General features: G+C 44.7%; 1 protein-coding gene across 4 annotated transcripts in view; it reads right to left on the reverse strand.

The window, feature by feature from the left end:
- Positions 1-23,003, reverse strand: part of LOC128700927 (xyloside xylosyltransferase 1) — an 85,583-nt gene that overhangs the window by 37,758 nt on the left and 24,822 nt on the right. For 3 of the 4 annotated variants that reach the window (XR_011391115.1, XR_011391114.1, XM_070080227.1), the window contains exon 2: positions 11,469-11,651. The exons of the other annotated variant lie outside the window; for it this stretch is intronic. Coding sequence is in view for 1 of the 3 variants with exons in the window: in XM_070080227.1 (XP_069936328.1) it covers positions 11,469-11,651 (183 nt within the window). In the remaining 2 variants the exon portion in view is untranslated. The remainder of the gene's footprint in view (positions 1-11,468; positions 11,652-23,003) is intronic. 4 annotated transcript variants of the gene reach the window in all.

Raw genomic sequence — 23,003 nt, forward strand, 5'->3', positions numbered from 1 at the left:
GAAAGAAGTAACCTAACCATGGAGTACCCGATCCATGACTCCCTCTACCCCCGGGCCCCTTATTGTTACCGCACCCCGCTCTGACCTCGCTTCGTCTTTTGGCCACTCTTCAGACATTCCTAAGGCCCCTGTACCTCTTGCTGGTGCTGTTTCATCACCCGCTTCAGGTGCCGGGGTTTCGACTGACTCCTTCGATTTGTCTGACCTCCGCTCTCCTTTGACTATGCTTCCAGCTTCTCCCTCTACGGTGCGGCGGTTTTCGAATTGCCAGCCCATCCCACATCGGACCGACTCTGGTCCCACTTCTAAACGCCAACGACAATCTCCTGATGACGTTACTTCGTTACCTTCCCATTCTACTCGGAAAAGACCGACATGTCATGCACTCCCTCTCCACACTCAGTTTCAGACCACACAATGGACTAAATTCTTTACATTAAGACCGACTTCTACTGCCTATCTTTCCGACCATAGTATTGGCAAAGTGCTCCTATGCCACGTTGGTAGAGACATTTCCTTTCATGCTCTTAAGAGTGGTACGTGCATCATCACAGTCCAGAATTCTACCCAAGCTCATGATCTTTCTCTTCTTTCACATATCGATACCATTCCTATCACTATCGAAAAACATCATTCCCTCAATTCTTGTAGTGGTACTGTTATTCTGCCCCATACCATAGTCCAACAGAATTTCCAGACATGTGGCACTGACATTCTCGAACAGTTGGAACTCCAAGATCTCCCAATTCTCAAGGTAGACACTTATGTTCTTCCTGCCCGCGGGCAAAGACGATAGATACCCTTGCAATGTGGCTCGTTAAACTTTTGACAGCCGTGAACTCCCATCCTCTGTTTATATAGCAGGACATTGGTTACAAGTTCGGAAGGTGATCCCTACACTGCAACAGTGTAGGAATTGCTGGCGATTTGGCCACCCAGCAAAATATTGCAGATCTATAGCCAAATGCCCAGTCTGTGGTGCCAATGACCATTCTAATATGTCTTGCAGTCGACCTCCTTCTTGCCTTAATTGTCACGAGGCTCACCCTTCGTACTCTCGCCATTGCCAGGTCTACTTAAATGAGCGGGAAATTCATTGCCTCAAAGAGGCAGAAGGTCTCCCTTATGCTATGGTGGTTTCTCATCTCCGCCTCCAAGGGAGACTGCCCCGTGTTTCTTATTCTCGTGTTTCAAAGCGTCCCCCCACTTCTGGGGTCACATCTTCTGCAGCCTCCTCTGTGGCTGCCAGTCCCACAGTCACTCCTGTATCTAATTCTTTTGCTGTCCTGGGCTCAGACGTCACTACTTCAACTCCTCAGTCTGTCCTCACTTTTTCGTGTTCTCCCTCACAAACCCCGGTATCGACAAGACCTCGTACGACACCTCCTCCCAATCGTCCCTCTACTTCTCAGAGGTCCAAAAAAATCTCCTTTAACCCCTCCTTCCCTTCATCCACCTCCACATTTTACCCTCCCAGTCTCTGTACCTGGGTCTTCCCCTTTCACTGGCTCGTTACAAGTGTGGAGGTTCATCCTCCTCCTCGTACTGTGTCTTCCTCCCTTGTCCCCTCCCAAGTTTCTTCCTCTTCTGCCACCTCCCAGGTTTCTGCCTCTTCTGTCCCCTCCCACACTTCTCCAGTTCCCTCCACCCTTTTGCCCCCCCCCCCACCTTGGTACAGTCCATTACAGCTCCAATCGTTACTCAAACTCCTCCTCCTTCCATCTCCAATATTGTCTCCCATACGACGTCTCTGAACTCCGAAATACTTGAAGTAATCTCTGAATATATTGCAGAGACCAAACCATCAATAGACACTGATCCACCCTCTGTTCCTTCTTTTTCCTCTTCTCCATCTGCACAACTCCTTTCTTCACAACGCACCGTTCCTTCGCTGCTTGAACGTTTTCCTTTGCCACCGCATGTGGACTTTTCTAACCCCTCTAGTCCGTAGGTACCCTTACCTGCGGATTTCAGGTATTTTTATCATTGCCAATCATGGCCTATTTACAATGGAATATTCGCGGCCTCAGGGGTAATCGGGGCGAGCCACAGATGTTGCTCTCCCAGTTTTCCCCTGTTGGTGTTTGCTTACAGGAACCAAAATTACACTCTGCCATTATCTATCCCATCTCAGCCTATAATTTATTGTATTCTTCAGATCCTTTTCCTGATGGGACCTTTAATGAAAGTGCCCTTCTTCTATGCACTCATATTCCGTATCATCAGCTATTTGTTCGTACTTCGCTGCATTACACAGCAGCTCGTATCCACTTGCATAGGTGGTATACGCTCTGTTCTTTATATCTCTCTCCTTCTCGGGCATTATCTATCCCGGATATTGCCTTTCTTGTTTCGTCATTACCGCCACCACTTCTGTTACTTGGCGAATTTAATGCCCATCATTTCCTCTGGGGGGGGGTCTCACTGTGATTCCCGTGGCATTCAGTTAGAGGCTTTTCTTGCAAACCCGCCCCCTCCATGTTTTAAATACAGGTACTCACACCCATTTTGATCCTCGGACTCATACTCTCTCTTGCATCGATCTCCCAGTCTGCTCTTCCTCCGCCGCATTAGACTTCACCTGGTCTATTCTCCCGGATTTACATGACAGCAATCATTTCCCAATCATTTTTACTTCCCCTTCATATTCACCACCTCTTCGTAACCCACGCTGGCAATTTGATCAGGAAAATTGGAACCTTTACTCACAACTAACTGTTTTTAGTAAGGTTCCTTCTTCGTCCTCCATTGATGAGCTTTTACACCTCTTCTCATCCTCCGTTTTAACCGCAGCTTCTCATTCTATACCCCAAACTTCGGGCAGGCATTCTCAGAAATGCGTGCCTTGGTGGTCTCCTGCTTGTGCTCGTGCAGTACGTTTGAAACGCGCTGCGTGGGGCAGGTACCGGTACAACAGTACCACAGAGAGACTTCTTGATTTTAAGGAAAAGCGTGCGATCACTCGCCGTGTCATCCGTGATGCTAAAAGCACTTGCTGGCGAGATTATGTCTCCACCATCACCTCTGCTTCCTCTATGAGTGCAGTCTGGAAAAAAGTACGAAAACTGAGTGGTAAATATTCTCCTGACCCGGCTCCTGTTCTGAGGGTTGCCAGTGTTGATATAGCAAACCCACTAGATGTTGCCAATGAAATTGGCAATCATCTGGTCTGTATTTCTCAGGGGCTCCATCTATGTCCCTCGTTTCTTTCCTCAAAGTCTGCCAGAGAGTTAGCACTTGGACTTTTCTTCTCTCAGAGAAGAACAGTATAATGCGCCTTTTACACTTCAGGAACTGGAGGTAACACTCTCAGCTTGCCGATCATCGGCAGCTGGCCCCGATGACATTCATATTCGTATGCTACAACATTTACATCAGTCAGCCCTTGCAGTCCTATTATGCCTTTTCAATCTTATTTGGTCACAAGGAGTTCTTCCACAGCTGTGGAAATCTGCCATTGTTCTCCCTTTCCGCAAACCGGGTACTACGGGACATGAAGCCTCCCACTATCATCCCACTGCTCTTACCAGTGCAGTTTGCAAAGTGATGGAACACCTGGTAAATAGACATTTAGTGTGGTATTTAAAGTGTGGCATGCAAAGAGTACGTAACCTTTATTCGGCGCATGTACACACCCTCATTTACAGGCTATCTCCCCCAACCAGCGAACCAGGTTGCTAAGAGTTGATGATGGGGCCCCGTCGTTCAACTAGTGACCAGGTTCTAGCCAATAAGAAGATGGTTTTGGCAATCGCAGAGGTTATGTGGGTACCACTCTCCTGTCTGCCCTTGTCATTTCCATTCTAGAGCTGGTTGAAGCACGGTCTGCTATCTTGTGGCTTCTATTTCTGCCTTGCTTACTGTGGAGTGCACTATACTTATCACTGTACATAGTGTACATATTGCTGTTCTAAATTGGTGAAGGATAATATAAGTCTAAACTTTTTCTGCTGTGTTAATTTTGCTCCCATTACACCCGGGATAACAGGCCATTTGGAATCCTGGGTTGTAATATAGAGACACACAACAGTCTCTCCACTTGTCAATATGGCTTTCATAAGGGCCGTTCTACCATAGACCCCTTACTACGCTTGGATATGTATGTTCGTAATGCCTTTGCGAATAACCACTCAGTTATTGCCATATTTTTTGACCTTGAGAAGGCATATGGCACAACTTGGAGGTATAATATTTTGGCCCAAGCCCACTCCTTAGGCCTTTGAGGCAATCTACCATCCTTCGTTAAGAACTTTTTAACTGACAGACATTTCCGTGTTCGGGTTAATAATGTGCTCTCCCCAGACTTTATCCAAGCTGAAGGTGTCCCCCAGGGATGTGTTCTGAGCACAACACTTTTTCTCCTTGCTATAAATGATTTGGCCTCTAGTCTTCCATCCAATATTTGGTCATCACTCTATGTTGATGACTTCACTATTGCCTGTGCAGGCGCTGACTGTCACCTCATTACAGTTTCTCTCCAGCATGCGGTTGACCGTGTTTCCAATTGGGCCACCACATATGGGTTTAAATTTTCCAGTACCAAAACTCACCAAATTACTTTCACTAGACACTCTGTCATCTCCGATCATCCTTATACCTCTATGGCACCCGTATCCCTGAACGTGATACAGTCAGGTTTCTAGGCCTCCTCTTTGACCGTAGGTTATCCTGGAAACCTCACATTACCTCTCTGAAGACAACTTGTCACAGCCAGCCGAACCTTCTTAAAACCCTTGCTCATCTTTCATGGAGAGCTGATCGTCGAACTCTCCTTCGCCTACATTCCACCCTCATTTTATCGAAACTTGATTATGGTGACCAGATCTATTCAGCTGCCTCTCCTGCTACTCTATCTAGCCTCAACCCCATTCATCACCAAGGATTACATTTATGCCTTGGTGCTTTTCGCTCTTTCCTTGTTGAGAGCCTCCATGCAGAAGCGAACGTTCCATCCTTATCCGATCGCCATGATACCCATTGCCTTCGCTACTATGTGCGCTCTCATGATCTCTGCAGTCCTTCTATTTATAGAATGGTCACCGATGTCAGTAGATATTCTTTATTTGTTCGCCGCCCCTGTTTGTTCCGTCCCTTCTCTCTTCGCCTACATTCACTCTTGTCTTCTCTTCAATTTCCACCTTTCTATGTTCATGTAGCATCTCACTTTTTCCTACCCCCCTGGGAAGTTCCAGGTGTTCGAGTCTGTTCTTTCTCACTCCCTTGCTCGAAAGCCCAACTGTCTACTGTAGCTTCCTGCTCTGTTTTTCTTGACCACTTCCACTCTCATTCTCATGCCATTGCAATGCACACAGATGGCTCTAAGTCTTCTGATGGCGTAGGATTCGCAGCAGTGTTTCCGGACAGTGTCGTACAAGGGCATTTACTATCTTCGGCTAGTATCTTTACTGCTGAATTGTATGCCATTCTTGCAGCACTTATCCATATTGCATCTATGCCTGTGTCATCATTTGTGGTTGTCTCAGACTCCCTTAGTGCTTTACAGGCTATACAGAAATTTGATACACCTCACCCCTTAGTCCTCCGTATCCAACTTTGGCTACGCCGCATCTCTACCAAGCATAAAGATATTGTTTTTTGTTGGGTCCCTGGTCATGTTGACGTACAGGGCAATGAACAGGCAGACACTGCTGCGCGGTCAGCAGTACATGACCTACCAGTTTCATACAGAGGTGTTCCATTTACGGACTATTTTGCTGCAATAGCTACCCATCTTCACACCCGTTGGCAACAACATTGGTCTACTCTACTCGGTAACAAACTTCAATCTATTAAACCGAATATAGGTTACTGGCCGTCTTCTTGTCACCAGTGTCGAGGTTGGGAGACTACTCTCTCCCGTCTTCGCATTGGCCATACTCGTCTTACTCATGGATATCTCATGGAGAGGCGTCTTGCTCCTCTCTGTGAGAATTGCCAAGCTCCATTATAAGTCAGCCACATTCTGTTGGACTGCCCACTTTATCAACGAGCACGCAGAATTTACCTCCATCGTCGTCTTCGCTCCGCTGCTCTCTCTTTACCTTCCCTTCTCACTGATGGACCCACCTTTCATCCGGACTCTCTCACTGACTTTTTGACAACAACTGGCTTCACAAACTCTGATGATACCTTCAGCCCTTTCTACCTCGATCTCTTGCTACCCTCTACCCCTGCACTATCCCCTGCCCCGCTGTTTTCTGTAACCTGCTGATCATCCCTCCTCCCTTCTGCCATCCAATACCCTCGCTTCCTTCCCTACCCTGCAGCGCTGTATAGCCCTTGTGGCTTAGCGCTTCTTTTTGATTATATTAATAATCAACAACCATTACAGGGGTCATCAGTGCACCTTAACATCAGCCATCACAGGGGGTTATCAACACACTTTAACATCAACAACCACCACAGGGGGGTCATCAACACACTTTAACATCAACAACCACCACAGGGGGGTCATCAACACACTTTAACATCAACAACCACCACAGGGGGGTCACCAACACACTTTAACATCAACAACCACCACAGGGGGGTCATCAACACACCTTAACATCAACAACCACCACAGGGGTCATCAACACACCTTAACATCAATAACCACCACAGGGGTCATCAATGCACCTTAACATCAACAACTATCACAGGGGTCATCAATGCAAATTAACATCAACAACCACCACAGGGGTCATCATCACACCTTAACACCAACAACCACCACAGGGGTCATCAATGCACCTTAACATCAACAATCACAGGGGTCATCAATGCACCTTAACATCAACAACCATCACAGGGGTCATCAATGCACCTTAACATCAACAACCATCACAGGAGTCATCAATGCACCTTAACATCAACAACCATCACAGGGGGCATCAACACACCTTAACATCAACAACCATCACAGTGGTCATCAACACACCTTAACATCAACAACTATCACAGGGGTCATCAATGCAAATTAACATCAACAACCACCACAGGGGTCATCATCACACCTTAACACCAACAACCACCACAGGGGTCATCAATGCACCTTAACATCAACAATCACAGGGGTCATCAATGCACCTTAACATCGACAACCACCACAGGGGGTCATCAATGCACCTTAACATTAACAACCACCACAGGGGGGTCATCAACACACCTTTACATCAACAACCACCACAGGGGATTATCAACACACCCAGGGCCAGATTACCGCATAGGCAAACTAGGCATTTGCCTAGGGCCCCCTGCATTTGGGGGCCCCGCGGTCCAAGGGGTTCAGGGGCTCATCCAAGACTGTGAACATGGTGCAAGTACAAAGGGGTCCCTACCTAAAAAGTTCAAGTGTTTGGAGAGTAAAATTGATTTTTAAAAATTAATCAAAACAAAAATAAATAATGAAATAAAATAAAATAAAAATAAATAAATCTAACCATAGACGGCAACACTCAACACGCCTTTGTTTACATCAGAACAGCTGTGTTTTCCCGCTAATGGGTGAGTATGGGAGATTCCTCTCCAATTTTCTGTAGTTTATATGATTTGATAGTCTTATGCATGATGCAATGATAACAATAATGGTCAGTGATTTATAAAGGGAATAATAGTGCTGTAGTGGTTATGCTGAATATAATAGGTACATGATGTCACTACTTTAATAGCCTAATCTAGTAATACTATGCTGTCTTGAGTTTATTCTCTTTAAAATACATGATTTAACAAGATAGTTATAATGGCTGTTGGTAAATGGTTTTGGTTGTCTTGATGTACTTTCCCTATTAAATTTAATCTAAATAGCCAGAATGTATTTAATTAGACCTTAAACAGGCTCACACCGACCCCCCCCCCACCCCCAAGCTGGAAGGGGTCGCTTCGCCTAGGGCCCGGAGACTTCTTAATCCGGCCCTGAACACACCTTAACATCAACAACCACCACAGGGGGTTATCACTGCACCTTAACATCAACAATCATCACAGGGGTCATCAATGCACCTTAACATCAACAACCATCACAGAGGACATCAATACACCTTAACATCAACAACCATCACAGGAGGCATCAACACACCTTAACATCAACAACCATCACAGTGGTCATCAACACACCTGAACATCGACAACCACCACAGGGGGTCATCAACACACCTTAACATCAGCAACCACCACAGGGGGCCATCAACACACCTTAACATCAACAATGACCACAGGGGGTCATCACTGCACCTTAACATCAACAACCACCACACGGGGTCATCAACACGCCTTAACCCTTTGAGGGTTTCGGCCATACTAGTACGGCTTATGACCCAGGGCTTTTGATGTACTAGTACGCCTAAATTCTAGCGCTCTCAAATCTAGTGAGAGAAAGCTGGTAGGCCTACATATGAAAGAATGGGTCTATGTGGTCAGTGTGTGCAGTATAAAAAAAAATCCTGCAGCACACAGTGCATAATGAGAAAAAAAAAATTTGACCGTGTTTTTGGAATAAAACACCGACTTTGCACTGTATTTTCATATGGTATTTATTGTTGTATTCTAGTTTTCTTGGTCTCATTTTATAGAATGGAAGACATATTACAGAAATTGAGATGATTTTGACTGGTCTTGCAATGAAAAGTACTTTGAAATTGAGCTCAAAGTAGCAGAAATGTTCGATTTTTACCAAAGTTCAAAAGTAAACAAATCATGTCAAGCGTCCAATACACGTCAACTGGTGAGTCTAATATTCTTTCACAAGTGCGCTGATATTATTTATACCATTTCTACACTAATGCAGTAGTCTGCATAACAGTAAATCTTATTTTTTTTGTAAGAATAAAAATTCAAAGTGGAAAGCCAAAGAAATATAAGAGGGGCCTGGGGATGTGACTAATGAACAGAGTAAATGTTATTTTAGTGCCAGGAATGTCTTTCTTGTTTATTCTGGACCCTATTTGGAAATTGGCATCTTTTGAAATTTGTATGAAATTGGCAAAATTGCTAAATTCTGACCACTGTATTGGATAGTTGAAATCAGTAAATGGGTGGTTTCTTGTACTCATTCAATAGAAAAAACGGAGTTCTAGAGAAATAGTTATGATTTTTGTCGACTAGTACACAGGAATTTGCCAAAAATAGGGCTCAAAGTGGGCAAAATCGCCGATGCGTAAACATCGTCGAGACCGCTAACTTCACAAGAGCATAATTCCGTAAGTTTTCCATCAAATTTCACACTTTTGGTGTCATTATGATCGAGAAAAGATTCTCTATCTTTTCATAAGAAAAAATAATTTTTTTTTTTTAAATTTGGCCGACCCTGAGAACGAGTCTCTGAGAGGACCTGTGGACCCTGAAAGGGTTAACATCAACAACTACCACAGGGGGTCATCAACACACCTTAACATCAATGACTACAGGGGGTCATCAACACACCTTAACATCAACAATGACTACAGGGGGTCATCAACACACCTTAACATCAATGACTACAGGGGGTCATCAACACACCTTAACATCAACAACTACCACAGGGGGTCATCAACACACCTTAACATCAACAATGACTACAGGGGGTCATCAACACACCTTAACATCAATGACTACAGGGGGTCATCAACACACCTTAACATTAACAACCACCACAGGGGGTCATCAACACACCTTAACATCAACAATGACTACAGGGGGTCATCAACACACCTTAACATCAATGACTACAGGGGGTCATCAACACACCTTAACATTAACAACCACCACAGGGGGTCATCAACACCCCTTAACATCAACAATCAGCACAGGGGGTCATCAACACACCTTAACATCAACAATCAGCACAGGGGGTCATCAACACTCCTTAACATCAACAATCAGCACAGGGGGCCATCAACACACCTTAACATCAACAATCAGCACAGGGGGCCATCAACACTCCTTAACATCAACAATCAGCACAGGGGGCCATCAACACTCCTTAACATCAACAATCAGCACAGGGGGTCATCAACACTCCTTAACATCAACAATCAGCACAGGGGGTCATCAACACTCCTTAACATCAACAATCAGCACAGGGGGCCATCAACACACCTTAACATCAACAATCAGCACAGGGGGCCATCAACACACCTTAACATCAACAATCAGCACAGGGGGTCATCAACACACCTTAACATCAACAATCAGCACAGGGGGTCATCAACACACCTTAACATCAACAATCAGCACAGGGGGCCATCAACACTCCTTAACATCAACAATCAGCACAGGGGGCCATCAACACACCTTAACATCAACAATCAGCAAGGGGGTCACCTTAACATCAACAATCAGCACAGGGGGCCATCAACACTCCTTAACATCAACAATCAGCACAGGGGGCCATCAACACACCTTAACATCAACAATCAGCACAGGGGGCCATCAACACTCCTTAACATCAACAATCAGCACAGGGGGTCATCAACACACCTTAACATCAACAACCACCACAGGGGGTCATCAACACCCCTTAACATCAACAAACAGCACAGGGGGTCATCAACACACCTCAACATCAACAACGACTACAGGCGGTCATCAACACACCTTAACATCAACGACTACAGGGGTCATCAACACACCTTAACATCAACAACGACTACAGGGGGTCATCAACACACCTTAACATCAACAACGACTACAGGGGGTCATCAACACACCTTAACATCAACAACCAGCACAGAGGGTCATCAACACACCTTAACATCAACAATGACTACAGGGGGTCATCAACACACCTTAACATCAACGACTACAGGGGGTCATCAACACACCTTAACATTAACAACCACCACAGGGGGTCATCAACACACCTTAACATCAACAACAACCACAGGGGGTCATCAACACACCTTAACATCAACGACTACAGGGGGTCATCAACACACCTTAACACCAACAACCACCACAGGGAGTCATCAACACTCCTTAACATCAACAATCAGCACAGGGGGCCATCAACACACCTTAACATCAACGACTACAGGGGGTCATCAACACACCTTAACATCAACAATCACCACAGGGGGTCATCAACACCCCTTAACATCAACAAACAGCACAGGGGGTCATCAACACACCTCAACATCAACAACGACTACAGGCGGTCATCAACACACCTTAACATCAACGACTACAGGGGTCATCAACACACCTTAACATCAACAACGACTACAGGGGGTCATCAACACACCTTAACATCAACAACGACTACAGGGGGTCATCAACACACCTTAACATCAACAATGACTACAGGGGTCATCAACACACCTTAACATCAACAACCAGCACAGGGGGTCATCAACACACCTTAACATCAACAATCAGAACAGGGGGTCATCAACACACCTCAACATCAACAATGACTACAGGGGTCATCAACACACCTTAACACCAACAACCACCACAGGGGGTCATCAACACACCTTAGCACCAACAACCACCACAGGGCATCATCAACGTACCTTAACATCAATATCCATCAATATGAGGCGCTCGAGGTGAGGGAACATCTTGTGCAGATGAACAGAGAAGAAGAACAAGGCATCCCGGTAGTAAGCGTTCTTCCTCCTGGTGAAGAACTCCTGGAGAACGTTCACTGACGACCTGATCTCTGCTGCCAGCGCCTCAGCAGACACATATGCCAGCTGCAACACAGGGACCGGGAGGTAGAGTGCGACAAGTGGATCAACTTTTGAGAGAGAAAACACACTGACTATACAGTGGACCCTCAACCAACACTATTAATTCGTTCCAGCGAGCTTATCTTTAGGCGAATTTATCGTTAGTCGAATTAATTTTCCCCATAAGAAATAATGGAAATCCAATTAATCCGTTCCAAACACCCAAAAGTATTACAATTTTTTTTTTTTTTTTCATGAAATATACATTTCCCTACAAAGAAAACAATGAGACATGCACAATAACTATATAAATAAATGTTAAAATGACACTTACCTTTATTGAAGAGTATTGATGAGTGATGAGACACTGTTTTTCTTGAACACTCTGGGATTTTCAGTGATACATGAGTAAAGGCTTCACTTTACAATCCCCACTAGCATTACAACATAACATATAAGTTAGCCTGTCTTTCACAGGCTTGTGTCCTGGGAGTGTCTTTTCCTCCTGAGTAATGTAGGTACTGTTTGACATTTTCTTCCAGAACAGGCCTGTTTCGTCACAATTGAACACTTGTTGGGGTTGGAATTGTTCAGCTTCAATATGCCTTATCACACTGTGTATGCCACTATGATTCTTAAATCTCTCAAACCAACCTTTGCTGGCCTTAAATTCACCAATATGAGCACTAGTTCCAGGTATTTTTTCCTGTTCACCTGGGTGTTAGTCAACTGGGGGACAAGATTAAGGACCCCAATGGAAATAAGTTAGATAGTCCTCAATGATGCACTGACTTTCTTGGGTTATCCTGGGTGGTTAACCCTCTGGGGTTAATTGTTTATCAGGTATTGTTTCTTGTTAAGCCACACCAACAATACTCTCTCCACATCTTTGAGTAGTACAACTGACGGTGATGCAGCAGCAGCTGAGGGTGGTACAACAGCAGCTGACGGTGGTACAGCAGCAACTGACGGTGGTGCAGCAGCAGCTGACCATGGTACGATAGTATTTCTCACCCTTTTTACCACAGGGTTGGCACTAGAAGCTTTCTTTGGGCCCAGGGTGGCTTATATAGCAGTTACATCCACTAAAAACAATGGAATAATACAAAATTTATCAAATATATACGTGGAACCATCCACCCTGGCTTGTAAACAATGACAGCAGGGCAGCTGAGGCGCTCAGGCTGTATGGAGAGATTCAGGACGAATCATGTTGGTCGAGTTTTTCATCATTGGTCGAGCCAAAATTTTTACATTCCAACGCTTCATTGGACGAATTTATCGTTAGACTATGTCTTCTTTGGCCAAGGGTCCACTGTAGTTGGATCAATAGCTCTTTTATATATATAAATAATCAGGTTATTTGACCTTATGGATATCTGTCATAGAGGTCAATGACCCAAAAGAAGAAATGCATTGACCATAGTTCTTTTGACAACTGTTTCATAAACAATAAATAATAACAGCAACAATAATAATACTAATAACAGCAAGAAAATAAAAATGAGAATAGCCTCTCCTCACTTAACAACGGAGTACTGTTAAGTGACTAACACCTGGGTGTTAGTCACTTTACGCCTGCTGACACTGCTCCCTGAGTAGTAAGTAGGTATCTGGATGTTAGCCGACTGGTGTGGGTCACATCCTAGGGACAAAATTAACCTAAGTTGCCAGAAATGCTCTGCATAAGCGGGGGCTTTCTCGGTAAACGAATTCGTGGCTGAGTGAGGAGCATACTAATGGTGGTGGGTTTATGTCAACCATCTTTGATATTGTTTTAATGTCACCTCTATATCATTTATAAAATTTTTAGAATATTTTCAAATGTTTATACAGTAGATTAGATTTTGCCACCTAAGTGGCTAGTTTATTGTGCACCCGATATCCATCCTGTGGAGGATAGTGCAAGACCATATCCATCCTGTGGAGGGTAGTGCAAGACCATATCCATCTTGTGGAGGGTAGTGCAAGACCATATCCATCCTGTGGAGGGTAGTGCAAGACCATATCCATCCTGTGGAGGGTAGTGCAAGACCATATCCATCCTGTGGAGGGTAGTGCAAGACCATATCCATCCTGTGGAGGATAGTGCAAGACCATATCCATCCTGTGGAGGGTAGTGCAAAACCATATCCATCTTGTGGAGGGTAGTGCAAGACCATATCCATCCTGTGGAGGGTAGTGCAAGACCATATCCATCTTGTGGAGGGTAGTGCAAGACCATATCCATCCTGTGGAGGGTAGTGCAAGACCATATCCATCCTGTGGAGGGTAGTGCAAGACCATATCCATCCTGTGGAGGGTAGTGCAAGACCATATCCATCCTGTGGAGGATAGTGCAAGACCATATCCATCCTGTGGAGGGTAGTGCAAGACCATATCCATCCTGTGGAGGGTAGTGCAAGACCATATCCATCCTGTGGAGGGTAGTGCAAGACCATATCCATCCTGTGGAGGATAGTGCAAGACCATATCCATCCTGTGGAGGATAGTGCAAGACCATATCCATCCTGTGGAGGGTAGTGCAAGACCATATGGATGCACAAAAGGCCTAGGAACTAGGCCCCAAAAGGGTTAACAGGTGTACATTTGGATTTAGATCTACAGTTTACTTATCTGTTACAAGCAAATTTAGGAAATTTGCTTAATATATCTGGTGTCTTATTTTCATTAATAAGATATTTTGACATGTCATATAGGTTATTATACAGTGGATCCCCGAGTTTTGTGATTAATCCATTCCAGAGAGTCTGATGAATGGTGAAATTCACGTCTGTCGAAACCATTTTCCCCATAAGAAATAATGGAAATTCAATTAATCCGTTTCAGACAACCATAGTACAGTGGACCCTCGACATTCGATACCAATCCGTTCCTGAGAGATATCGAATGTCGAAAATATCGAAAGTTGAATTAATTTTCCCCATAAGAAATAATGGAAATCAAATTAATCCGTGCAAGACACCCAAAAGTATGAAAAAAAAAAATTACCACATGAAATATTAAATTTAATGCAATAGAATAATTACAATAACAATAATAACAATAGAATAATCACAATAGAATAATTGACACTTACCTTTAATGAAGATCTGGTGATGATTGATGGGATGGGAGGAGGGGAGAGTGTCGAAGTTGTTACTGTTTAGAATGGGAATCCCCTTCCATTAGGACTTGAGGTAGCAAGTCCTTTACTGGGGTTACTTCCCTTCTTCTTTTAATGCCACTAGGACCAGCTTGAGAGTCACTGGACCTCTGTTGCCGTTCCTTTAAGATTTGTCTAAAATGGGCCATAACATTGTCATTGTAATAGTCACCAGCACGGCTTGCAGTAGCTGTGTTAGGGTGATTTTCATCCATAAAGGTTTGCAGTTCAACCCACTTTGCACACATTTCCTTAATTTTTGAAGTAGGCACAATGGATTCCACAACTGGCATAGGCTTCTCAGGGTTAGCCCCAAACCCTTCAAAATCGTTCTTAATTTCCATACTAATTCTCACCCTTTTTACCACAGGGTTGGCACCAGAAGCTTTCTTGGGGCCCATGGTGACTTATTTTGCAGAAACAAGCACCAAAAACAGTGATAATATGGATAATATGGAATGTACCGAATGTATCCTTAGATGCGCGCACACTGGCTGGCTTGTAAACACTGGCACACTCGGGGCAGTTCAGGCCACACGTGGACACGTCTCGTACGAATCGAATTGAATGTCGGGTTTTCCATCGAATGTCGAGGCAAAATTTTTGCGTTAAAATGCATCGAATGTCGGATTTATCGAATGTCGATAAGGGATTATGTATACCCCTGCAGAGGATGGAGGCTTGTCCTGTCTACTACTGGTGATGTCCTTGATGGTCGTGGTTGTGGAGGTAGATACTTGGAATGATGTATTGGAAAAGATGTTGGAAACATGTTTGGCAATGGAGTTGGTGGGGAGGACTATGTTTCCAACAACCTTTCCAATACATCATTCCAAGTATCTACCTCCACAACCACGACCATCAAGGACATCACCAGTAGTAGACAGGACAAGCCTCCATCCTCTGCAGGGGTATACATAATCCCTTGTAATGACTGCAACAAATTACATGTGGGCGAAACATCAAGAGACCTCCAAACACGTATTTCAGAACACCAATATGCAAGCAGGACTGACGATACAAGGAATGCCTGTGTACAACATCGCAATTCACACAACCATTTAATTAACTACAGAAACTCAAGACTTATCGCCACAGAAGACAACACTCAATACCGAAGAATCCTGGAATCATCGCTTATCTCTATAACCAACAATTTCAACCAGAACAACGGCTTCTATAACATAGCTGAACCACTCGCCAAGAAACTTCTTCATCGCTATCCCACATAAGAACATAGAACACTGCAGAAGGTCTACTCACAACTTGTCCAATACCCCTGCCAAGCTACCCAAGACTCTATAACTCCACCCGGTTGATCATCAGATGCAGCATTCTCCACCTGACCTCAACATTCTGAACATGACTATAAATACTCCCGTACCTTCCACCCCAGGTAGATCTGTGTGTGACTTGAAAAAGCCCACTGTGTGGGTGAAACGTTGTCAATAAAGGATCACATTATACTGCATATGTGTTTATATTTCCACTGTGTCGGTATTTGATACCATTTATTTCCAGGACCTACATTACTCAGGAGGAAAAGGCACTCCCAGGACATAAGCCTATGAAAGACAGGCTTACTCTTCTGATGTGTGCTAATGCTAGTGGTGACTGCAAAGTGAAGCCTTTATTGGTGTATCACTCTGAAACTCCCAGAGCGTTCAGGCAAAACAATGTCCTGAAGGCTAATTTGTGTGTGATGTGGAGGGCAAACAGAAAGGCATGGGTCACTAGGGACTTTTTCTATGACTGGTTACACCATGCATTTGCCACCACTGTGAAAATTTACCTAATGGAAAAGAAACTGGACCTTAAGTGCCTCCTGGTATTAGACAGTGCTCCTGGTCATCCTTCAGACTTGGCAGAGCGACTTTCTAGGGACATGAGCTTCATTAAGGTGAAGTTTTTGCCTCCTAATATCACTCCTCTCCTGCAGCCCATGGACCAGCAGGTCATTTCTAACTTCAAAAAACTCTACACAAAAGCTGTGTTTCAAAAGTGTTTTGAAGTGACCTCAGACACTTGATTGACTCTAAGAGAGTTTTGGAAAGATCACTTTAGTATCCTCAGTTTGGGGAGGGAGTGACGAAGAGGACCTTGAACTCTGCTTGGAAGAAACTGTGGCCACAATGTGTAGAAGAAAGGGATTTTGAAGGGTTTGGGGCTAACCCTGAGAAGCATATGCCAGTTGAGGAATCCACTGTGGCATTGGGAAGTCCTTGAGGTTGGAGGTTAGTGAGGAGGATGTGGAAGAGTTGGTGGAGGAGGACAATGAAGAACTAATCACTGAAGAGCTGCAAGATCATCTTCAACAGCAAGAGGCCACACCTAAGGAAACTGGTTCAGAGGAGGGGAGAGAGAAATTGAGGAAGTTGCCTACTTCAAAAATTAAGGAAATGTGTGCAAAGTGGGTTGAACTGCAAACCTTTATGGATGAAAATCACCCCAACACAGCTATTGCAAACCGTGCTGGTGACTATTACAATGACAATGTTATGGCCCATTTTAGGAAAGTCTTAAAGGAATGGGAGGTACAGAGCTCTATGGACAGATTTGTTGTGTGACAGAGGTCAAGTGACTCTCAAGCTGGTCCTAGTGGCATTAAAAGAAGAAGGGAAGTAACCCCGGAAAAGGACTTGACACCTCAAGTCCTAATGAAAGGGGATTCCCCTTCTAAACACTAACACTCTCTCTCCCCTCCTCCCATCCCATCAATCATCACCAGATCTTCAATAAAGGTAAGTGTCATGTATTATATTCTTAGTAGAGTATTAACTGTGCATGTCTTCTTAAGTTTGTGTGTATTAAAATTAATAATTCATGTGGCAAAAAATTTTTTTTTTCATACTTTGTGGTGTCTTGCACGGAGTTTAGTTAGTTAGTTTAATATGTTTATTATGCACCCCATACCCATCCTGTGGGCGGTAGTTAAAAGATTACAGAGGTACATAATTGGTCCAGGGACTGGACTCCAAAGTTTTGAATGCTGAGCAAGTTACAGAGGTGATGAACTCACAATTTACAAAGGTAATGAACTCACAATTTACAAAGGTAATGAACTCCAGGTAGGTCTAGTCACAATCATGGCAAGTTACAAAGGTATTTACAGATTATAGAGGTACACAATGGGTCCAGGGACTGGGCCCCAAAGTTTGGATGGCTGAACTAGGTACAAGGTAATGAACTCACAAGTTACAAAGGTAATGAATACTATAAGAATGGTTACTTACGTTTATACATGGCTAAAATCATGAACAAATTATAGAGTAATGAGCAATTCACACTTCCACACCCGGTCACAACTGTAGTGAGTTATTGGTGCAAATATTGATTGTTGAGTCACACACACACACACACACACACACACACACATATACAAATTCATACACACACACACATAAGCACACACACACACACACACACACACACACACACACACACACACACACACACACACACACACACACACACACACACACATACACAAACTCATACACACACATGCACACACTCTCATACACACACACACACACACACACACACCCACTCATACACACACACACACACTCATACACATACACACGCACACACACACAGGAGCTTGGACTCGACCCCTGCAATCTCAACTAGGTGATTGCACACACATACATACACAAACATACATACACACACACACACACACACACACACACACACACACACACACACACACACACACACACACACACACACACACACACACACACAAGAAATGATCAGGAGGTATGTGAGGAGCTGAACAGGAGATTTAATTAAGTTTTTACAGTAGAGACAGGAAGGGCTGTGGGAAGACAGAACAGAAGGGAACATCAAGAGGGAATATACCAACAAGTGTTGGATGACATACGAACAACTGAGGAGGAGGAGGTGAAGAAGCTCTTAAGTGACCTTGACACCTCAAAGGCGATGGGACCGGACAACATCTCCCCATGGGTCCTTAGAGAAGGAGCAGAGATGCTGTGTGTGCCTCTAACCACAATCTTCAACACATCCCTTGAAACTGGGCAACTACCTGAGAAATGGAAGACAGCTAATGTAGTCCCCATATTTAAGAAAGGAAACAGAAACGAGGCACTAAACTACAGACCTGTGTCTCTGACATGTATCGTGTGCAAAGTCATGGAGAAGATTATCAGGAGCAGAGTGGTCGAACACCTGGAAAGGAACAAGATTATAAATGAAAACCAGCATGGGTTCATGGAAGGCAAATCTTGTATCACAAACCTCCTGGAGTTTTATGACAAGGTAACAGAAGTAAGACACGAGAGAGAGGGTTGGGTAGATTGCGTTTTCCTAGACTGCAGGAAGGCCTTTGACACAGTTCCCCACAAGAGATTAGTGCAGAAGCTGGAGGATCAGGCACACGTAAAAGGAAGGGCACTGCAATGGATAAGGGAATACCTGACAGGGAGGCAGCAACGAGTCATGGTACGTGAAGAGGTATCACAGTGGGCGCCTGTTACGAGCGGGGTCCCACAGGGGTCAGTTCTAGGACCAGTGCTATTTTTGATATATGTGAACGACATGATGGAAGGAATAGACTCTGAAGTGTCCCTGTTCGCAGATGACGTGAAGTTGATGAGAAGAATTAAATCGGACGAGGATGAGGCAGGACTGCAAAGAGACCTGGAGAGGCTGGACATGTGGTCCAGTAACTGGCTTCTCGAATTCAATCCAGCCAAATGCAAAGTCATGAAGATTGGGGAGGGGCAAAGAAGACCACAGACAGAGTATAGGCTAGGTGGACAAAGACTACAGACCTCACTCAGGGAGAAAGACCTTGGGGTGACCATAACACCGAGCACATCACCGGAGGCACACATCAACCAAATAACCGCTGCAGCATACGGGCACCTGGCAAACCTGAGAATAGCGTTCCGATACCTTAATAAGGAATCGTTCAAGACACTGTACACTGTGTATGTTAGGCCCATACTGGAGTATGCAGCACCAGTCTGGAACCCACACCTGGTCAAGCACGTCAAGAAGTTAGAGAAAGTACAAAGGTTTGCAACAAGGCTAGTCCCAGAGCTCAAGGGAATGTCGTACGAGGAAAGGTTAAGGGAAATCGGACTGACGACACTGGAGGACAGAAGGGTCAGGGAAGACATGATAACGACATACAAGATACTGCGGGGAATAGACAAGGTGGACAGAGATAGGATGTTCCAGAGAGGGGACACAGGGACAAGGGGTCACAACTGGAAGCTGAAGACTCAGACGAGTCACAGGGACGTTAGGAAGTATTTCTTCAGTCATAGAGTTGTCAGCAAGTGGAATAGCCTAGCAAGTGAAGTAGTGGAGGCAGGAACCATACATAGTTTTAAGAAGAGGTATGACAAAGCTCAGGAAGCAGAGAGAGAGAGGATCCAGTAGCGATCAGTGAAGAGGCGGGGCCAGGAGCTGAGTCTCGACCCCTGCAACCACAATTAGGTGAGTACAATTAGGTGAGTACACACACACACACACACACACACACACACACACACACACACACACACACACACCGTGTACGTTAGGCCCATATTGGAGCATGCGGCACCAGTTTGGAACCCACACCTAGCCAAGCACGTAAAGAAACTAGAGAAAGTGCAAAGGTTTGCAACAAGACTAGTCCCAGAGCTAAGAGGTATGTCCTACGAGGAGAGGTTAAGGGAAATCAACCTGACGACACTGGAGGACAGGAGAGATAGGGGGGACATGATAACGACATACAAAATACTGAGAGGAATTGACAAGGTGGACAAAGACAGGATGTTCCAGAGATTGGACACAGTAACAAGGGGACACAGTTGGAAGCTGAAGACACAGATGAATCACAGGGATGTTAGGAAGTATTTCTTCAGCCACAGAGTAGTCAGTAAGTGGAATAGTTTGGGAAGTGATGTAGTGGAGGCAGGATCCATACATAGCTTTAAGCAGAGGTATGATAAAGCTCACGGCTCAGGGAGAGTGACCTAGTAGCGATCAGTGAAGAGGCGGGGCCAGGAGCTCGTACTCGACCCCTGCAACCTCAACTAGGTGAGTACACACACACACACACACACACACACACACACAACCACACACACACACACACATACACACACAAAATACTGAGAGGAATTGACAAGGTGGACAAAGACAGGATGTTCCAGAGATTGGACACAGTAACAAGGGGACACAGTTGGAAGTTGAAGACACAGATGAATCACAGGGATGTTAGGAAGTATTTCTTCAGCCACAGAGTAGTCAGTAAGTGGAATAGTTTGAAGCGATGTAGTGGAGGCAGGATCCATACATAGCTTTAAGCAGAGGTATGATAAAGCTCACGGTTCAGGGGGAGTGACCTAGTAGCGATCAGTGAAGAGGCGGGGCCAGGAGCTCGGACTCGATCCCCGCAACCTCAACTAGGTGAGTACACACACACACACACACACACACACACACACACACACACACACACACACACACACACACACTTTAGTTTAATATCTTTATTATGCACCCCATACCCATCCTGTGGGTGGTAGTCAAAAGATTACAAAGGTACATAATGGGTCCAGTGACTGGACCCCAAAGTTATGATAGCTGAACTAGTTACAAAGGTAATGAACTCCAGGTAGAACTGGTCACAATCATGGCAAGTTACAGAGGTAATGAACTCCAGGTAGATCTGGTCACAATCATGGCAAGTTACAGAGGTAATGTATCAGCTTCACTCCTATACATGGTTACAGTCATGAACAAATTACAAAGTAATGAGTCACTGATACGTCCATACCTGGTCACAATTGTAATGAGTTATAAATACAAATATTAAGTGGATCATACATCCACACTAGCGCGTGCGCACACATACACACACGAGGGCACACGCACGAACATGTGCACACGAGCGTACAAATATATGCATACACACAAGAACGCACACCCACACACACACACACACACCCACACACACACACACACACCCACACTAAGTGCAACAGAGAATGGAAAAGGTACAGGAGGCATAGGACCCAGGAAAACAAGGAGATTAGTAGAAGAGCCAGAAACGAGTATGCGCAGATAAGGAGGGAGGCCCAGCGACAGTATGAAAACGACATAGCATCGAAAGTCAAATCTGACCCGAAACTGCTGTATAGCCACATTAGGAGGAAGACAACAGTCAAGGACCAGGTGATAAGGCTGAGGAAAGAAGGTGGAGAACTCACAAGAAACGATCAAGAGGTATGTGAGGAGCTCAACACGAGATTTAAGGAAGTATTTACAGTAGAGACAGGAAGGACTCTGGGGGGACAGACCAGATGGGGACACCAACAAGGAATACACCAACAAGTGTTGGACGACATACATACAGATGAGGAGGAGGTGAAGAAACTGCTAAGGGACATCGATACCTCAAAGGCAATGGGACCGGACAACATCTCTCCGTGGGTCCTTAGAGAGGGAGCAGATATGTTGTGCGTACCACTTACCACAATCTTCAACACATCCCTGGAAACTGGGCAACTACCTGAGGTATGGAAGACGGCAAATGTAGTTCCCATTTTCAAAAAAGGAGACAGAAAAGACGCACTAAACTATAGACCTGTGTCATTGACGTGTATAGTATGCAAAATTATGGAGAAGATTATCAGGAGGAGAGTGGTGGAGCACCTGGAACGGAACAGGAGTATAAATGCCAACCAGCACGGATTCACGGAAGGCAAATCCTGTGTCACAAACCTTCTGGAGTTTTATGATAAAATAACAGAAGTAAGACAAGAGAGAGAGGGGTGGGTTGATTGCATCTTCTTGGACTGCAAGAAGGCCTTTGACACAGTTCCTCACAAGAGATTAGTGCAGAAGCTAGAGCATCAGGCGCATATAACAGGAAGGGCACTGCAATGGATCAGAGAATACCTGACAGGGAGGCAACAACGAGTCATGGTACGTAATGATGTATCACAGTGGGCACCTGTGACGAGCGGGGTCCCACAGGGGTCGGTCCTAGGACCAGTGCTATTTTTGGTATATGTGAACGACATGACGGAAGGGTTAGACTCAGAAGTGTCCCTGTTTGCAGATGATGTGAAGTTAATGAGGAGAATTAAATCTGATGAGGACCAGGCAGGACTTCAAAGAGACCTGGACAGACTGGACACCTGGTCCAGCAAATGGCTTCTCGAATTTAATCCTGCCAAATGCAAAGTCATGAAGATAGG

The sequence above is a fragment of the Cherax quadricarinatus genome, unplaced genomic scaffold (assembly GCF_038502225.1).
Source record: "Cherax quadricarinatus isolate ZL_2023a unplaced genomic scaffold, ASM3850222v1 Contig239, whole genome shotgun sequence".
Classification (NCBI taxonomy): domain Eukaryota; kingdom Metazoa; phylum Arthropoda; class Malacostraca; order Decapoda; family Parastacidae; genus Cherax; species Cherax quadricarinatus.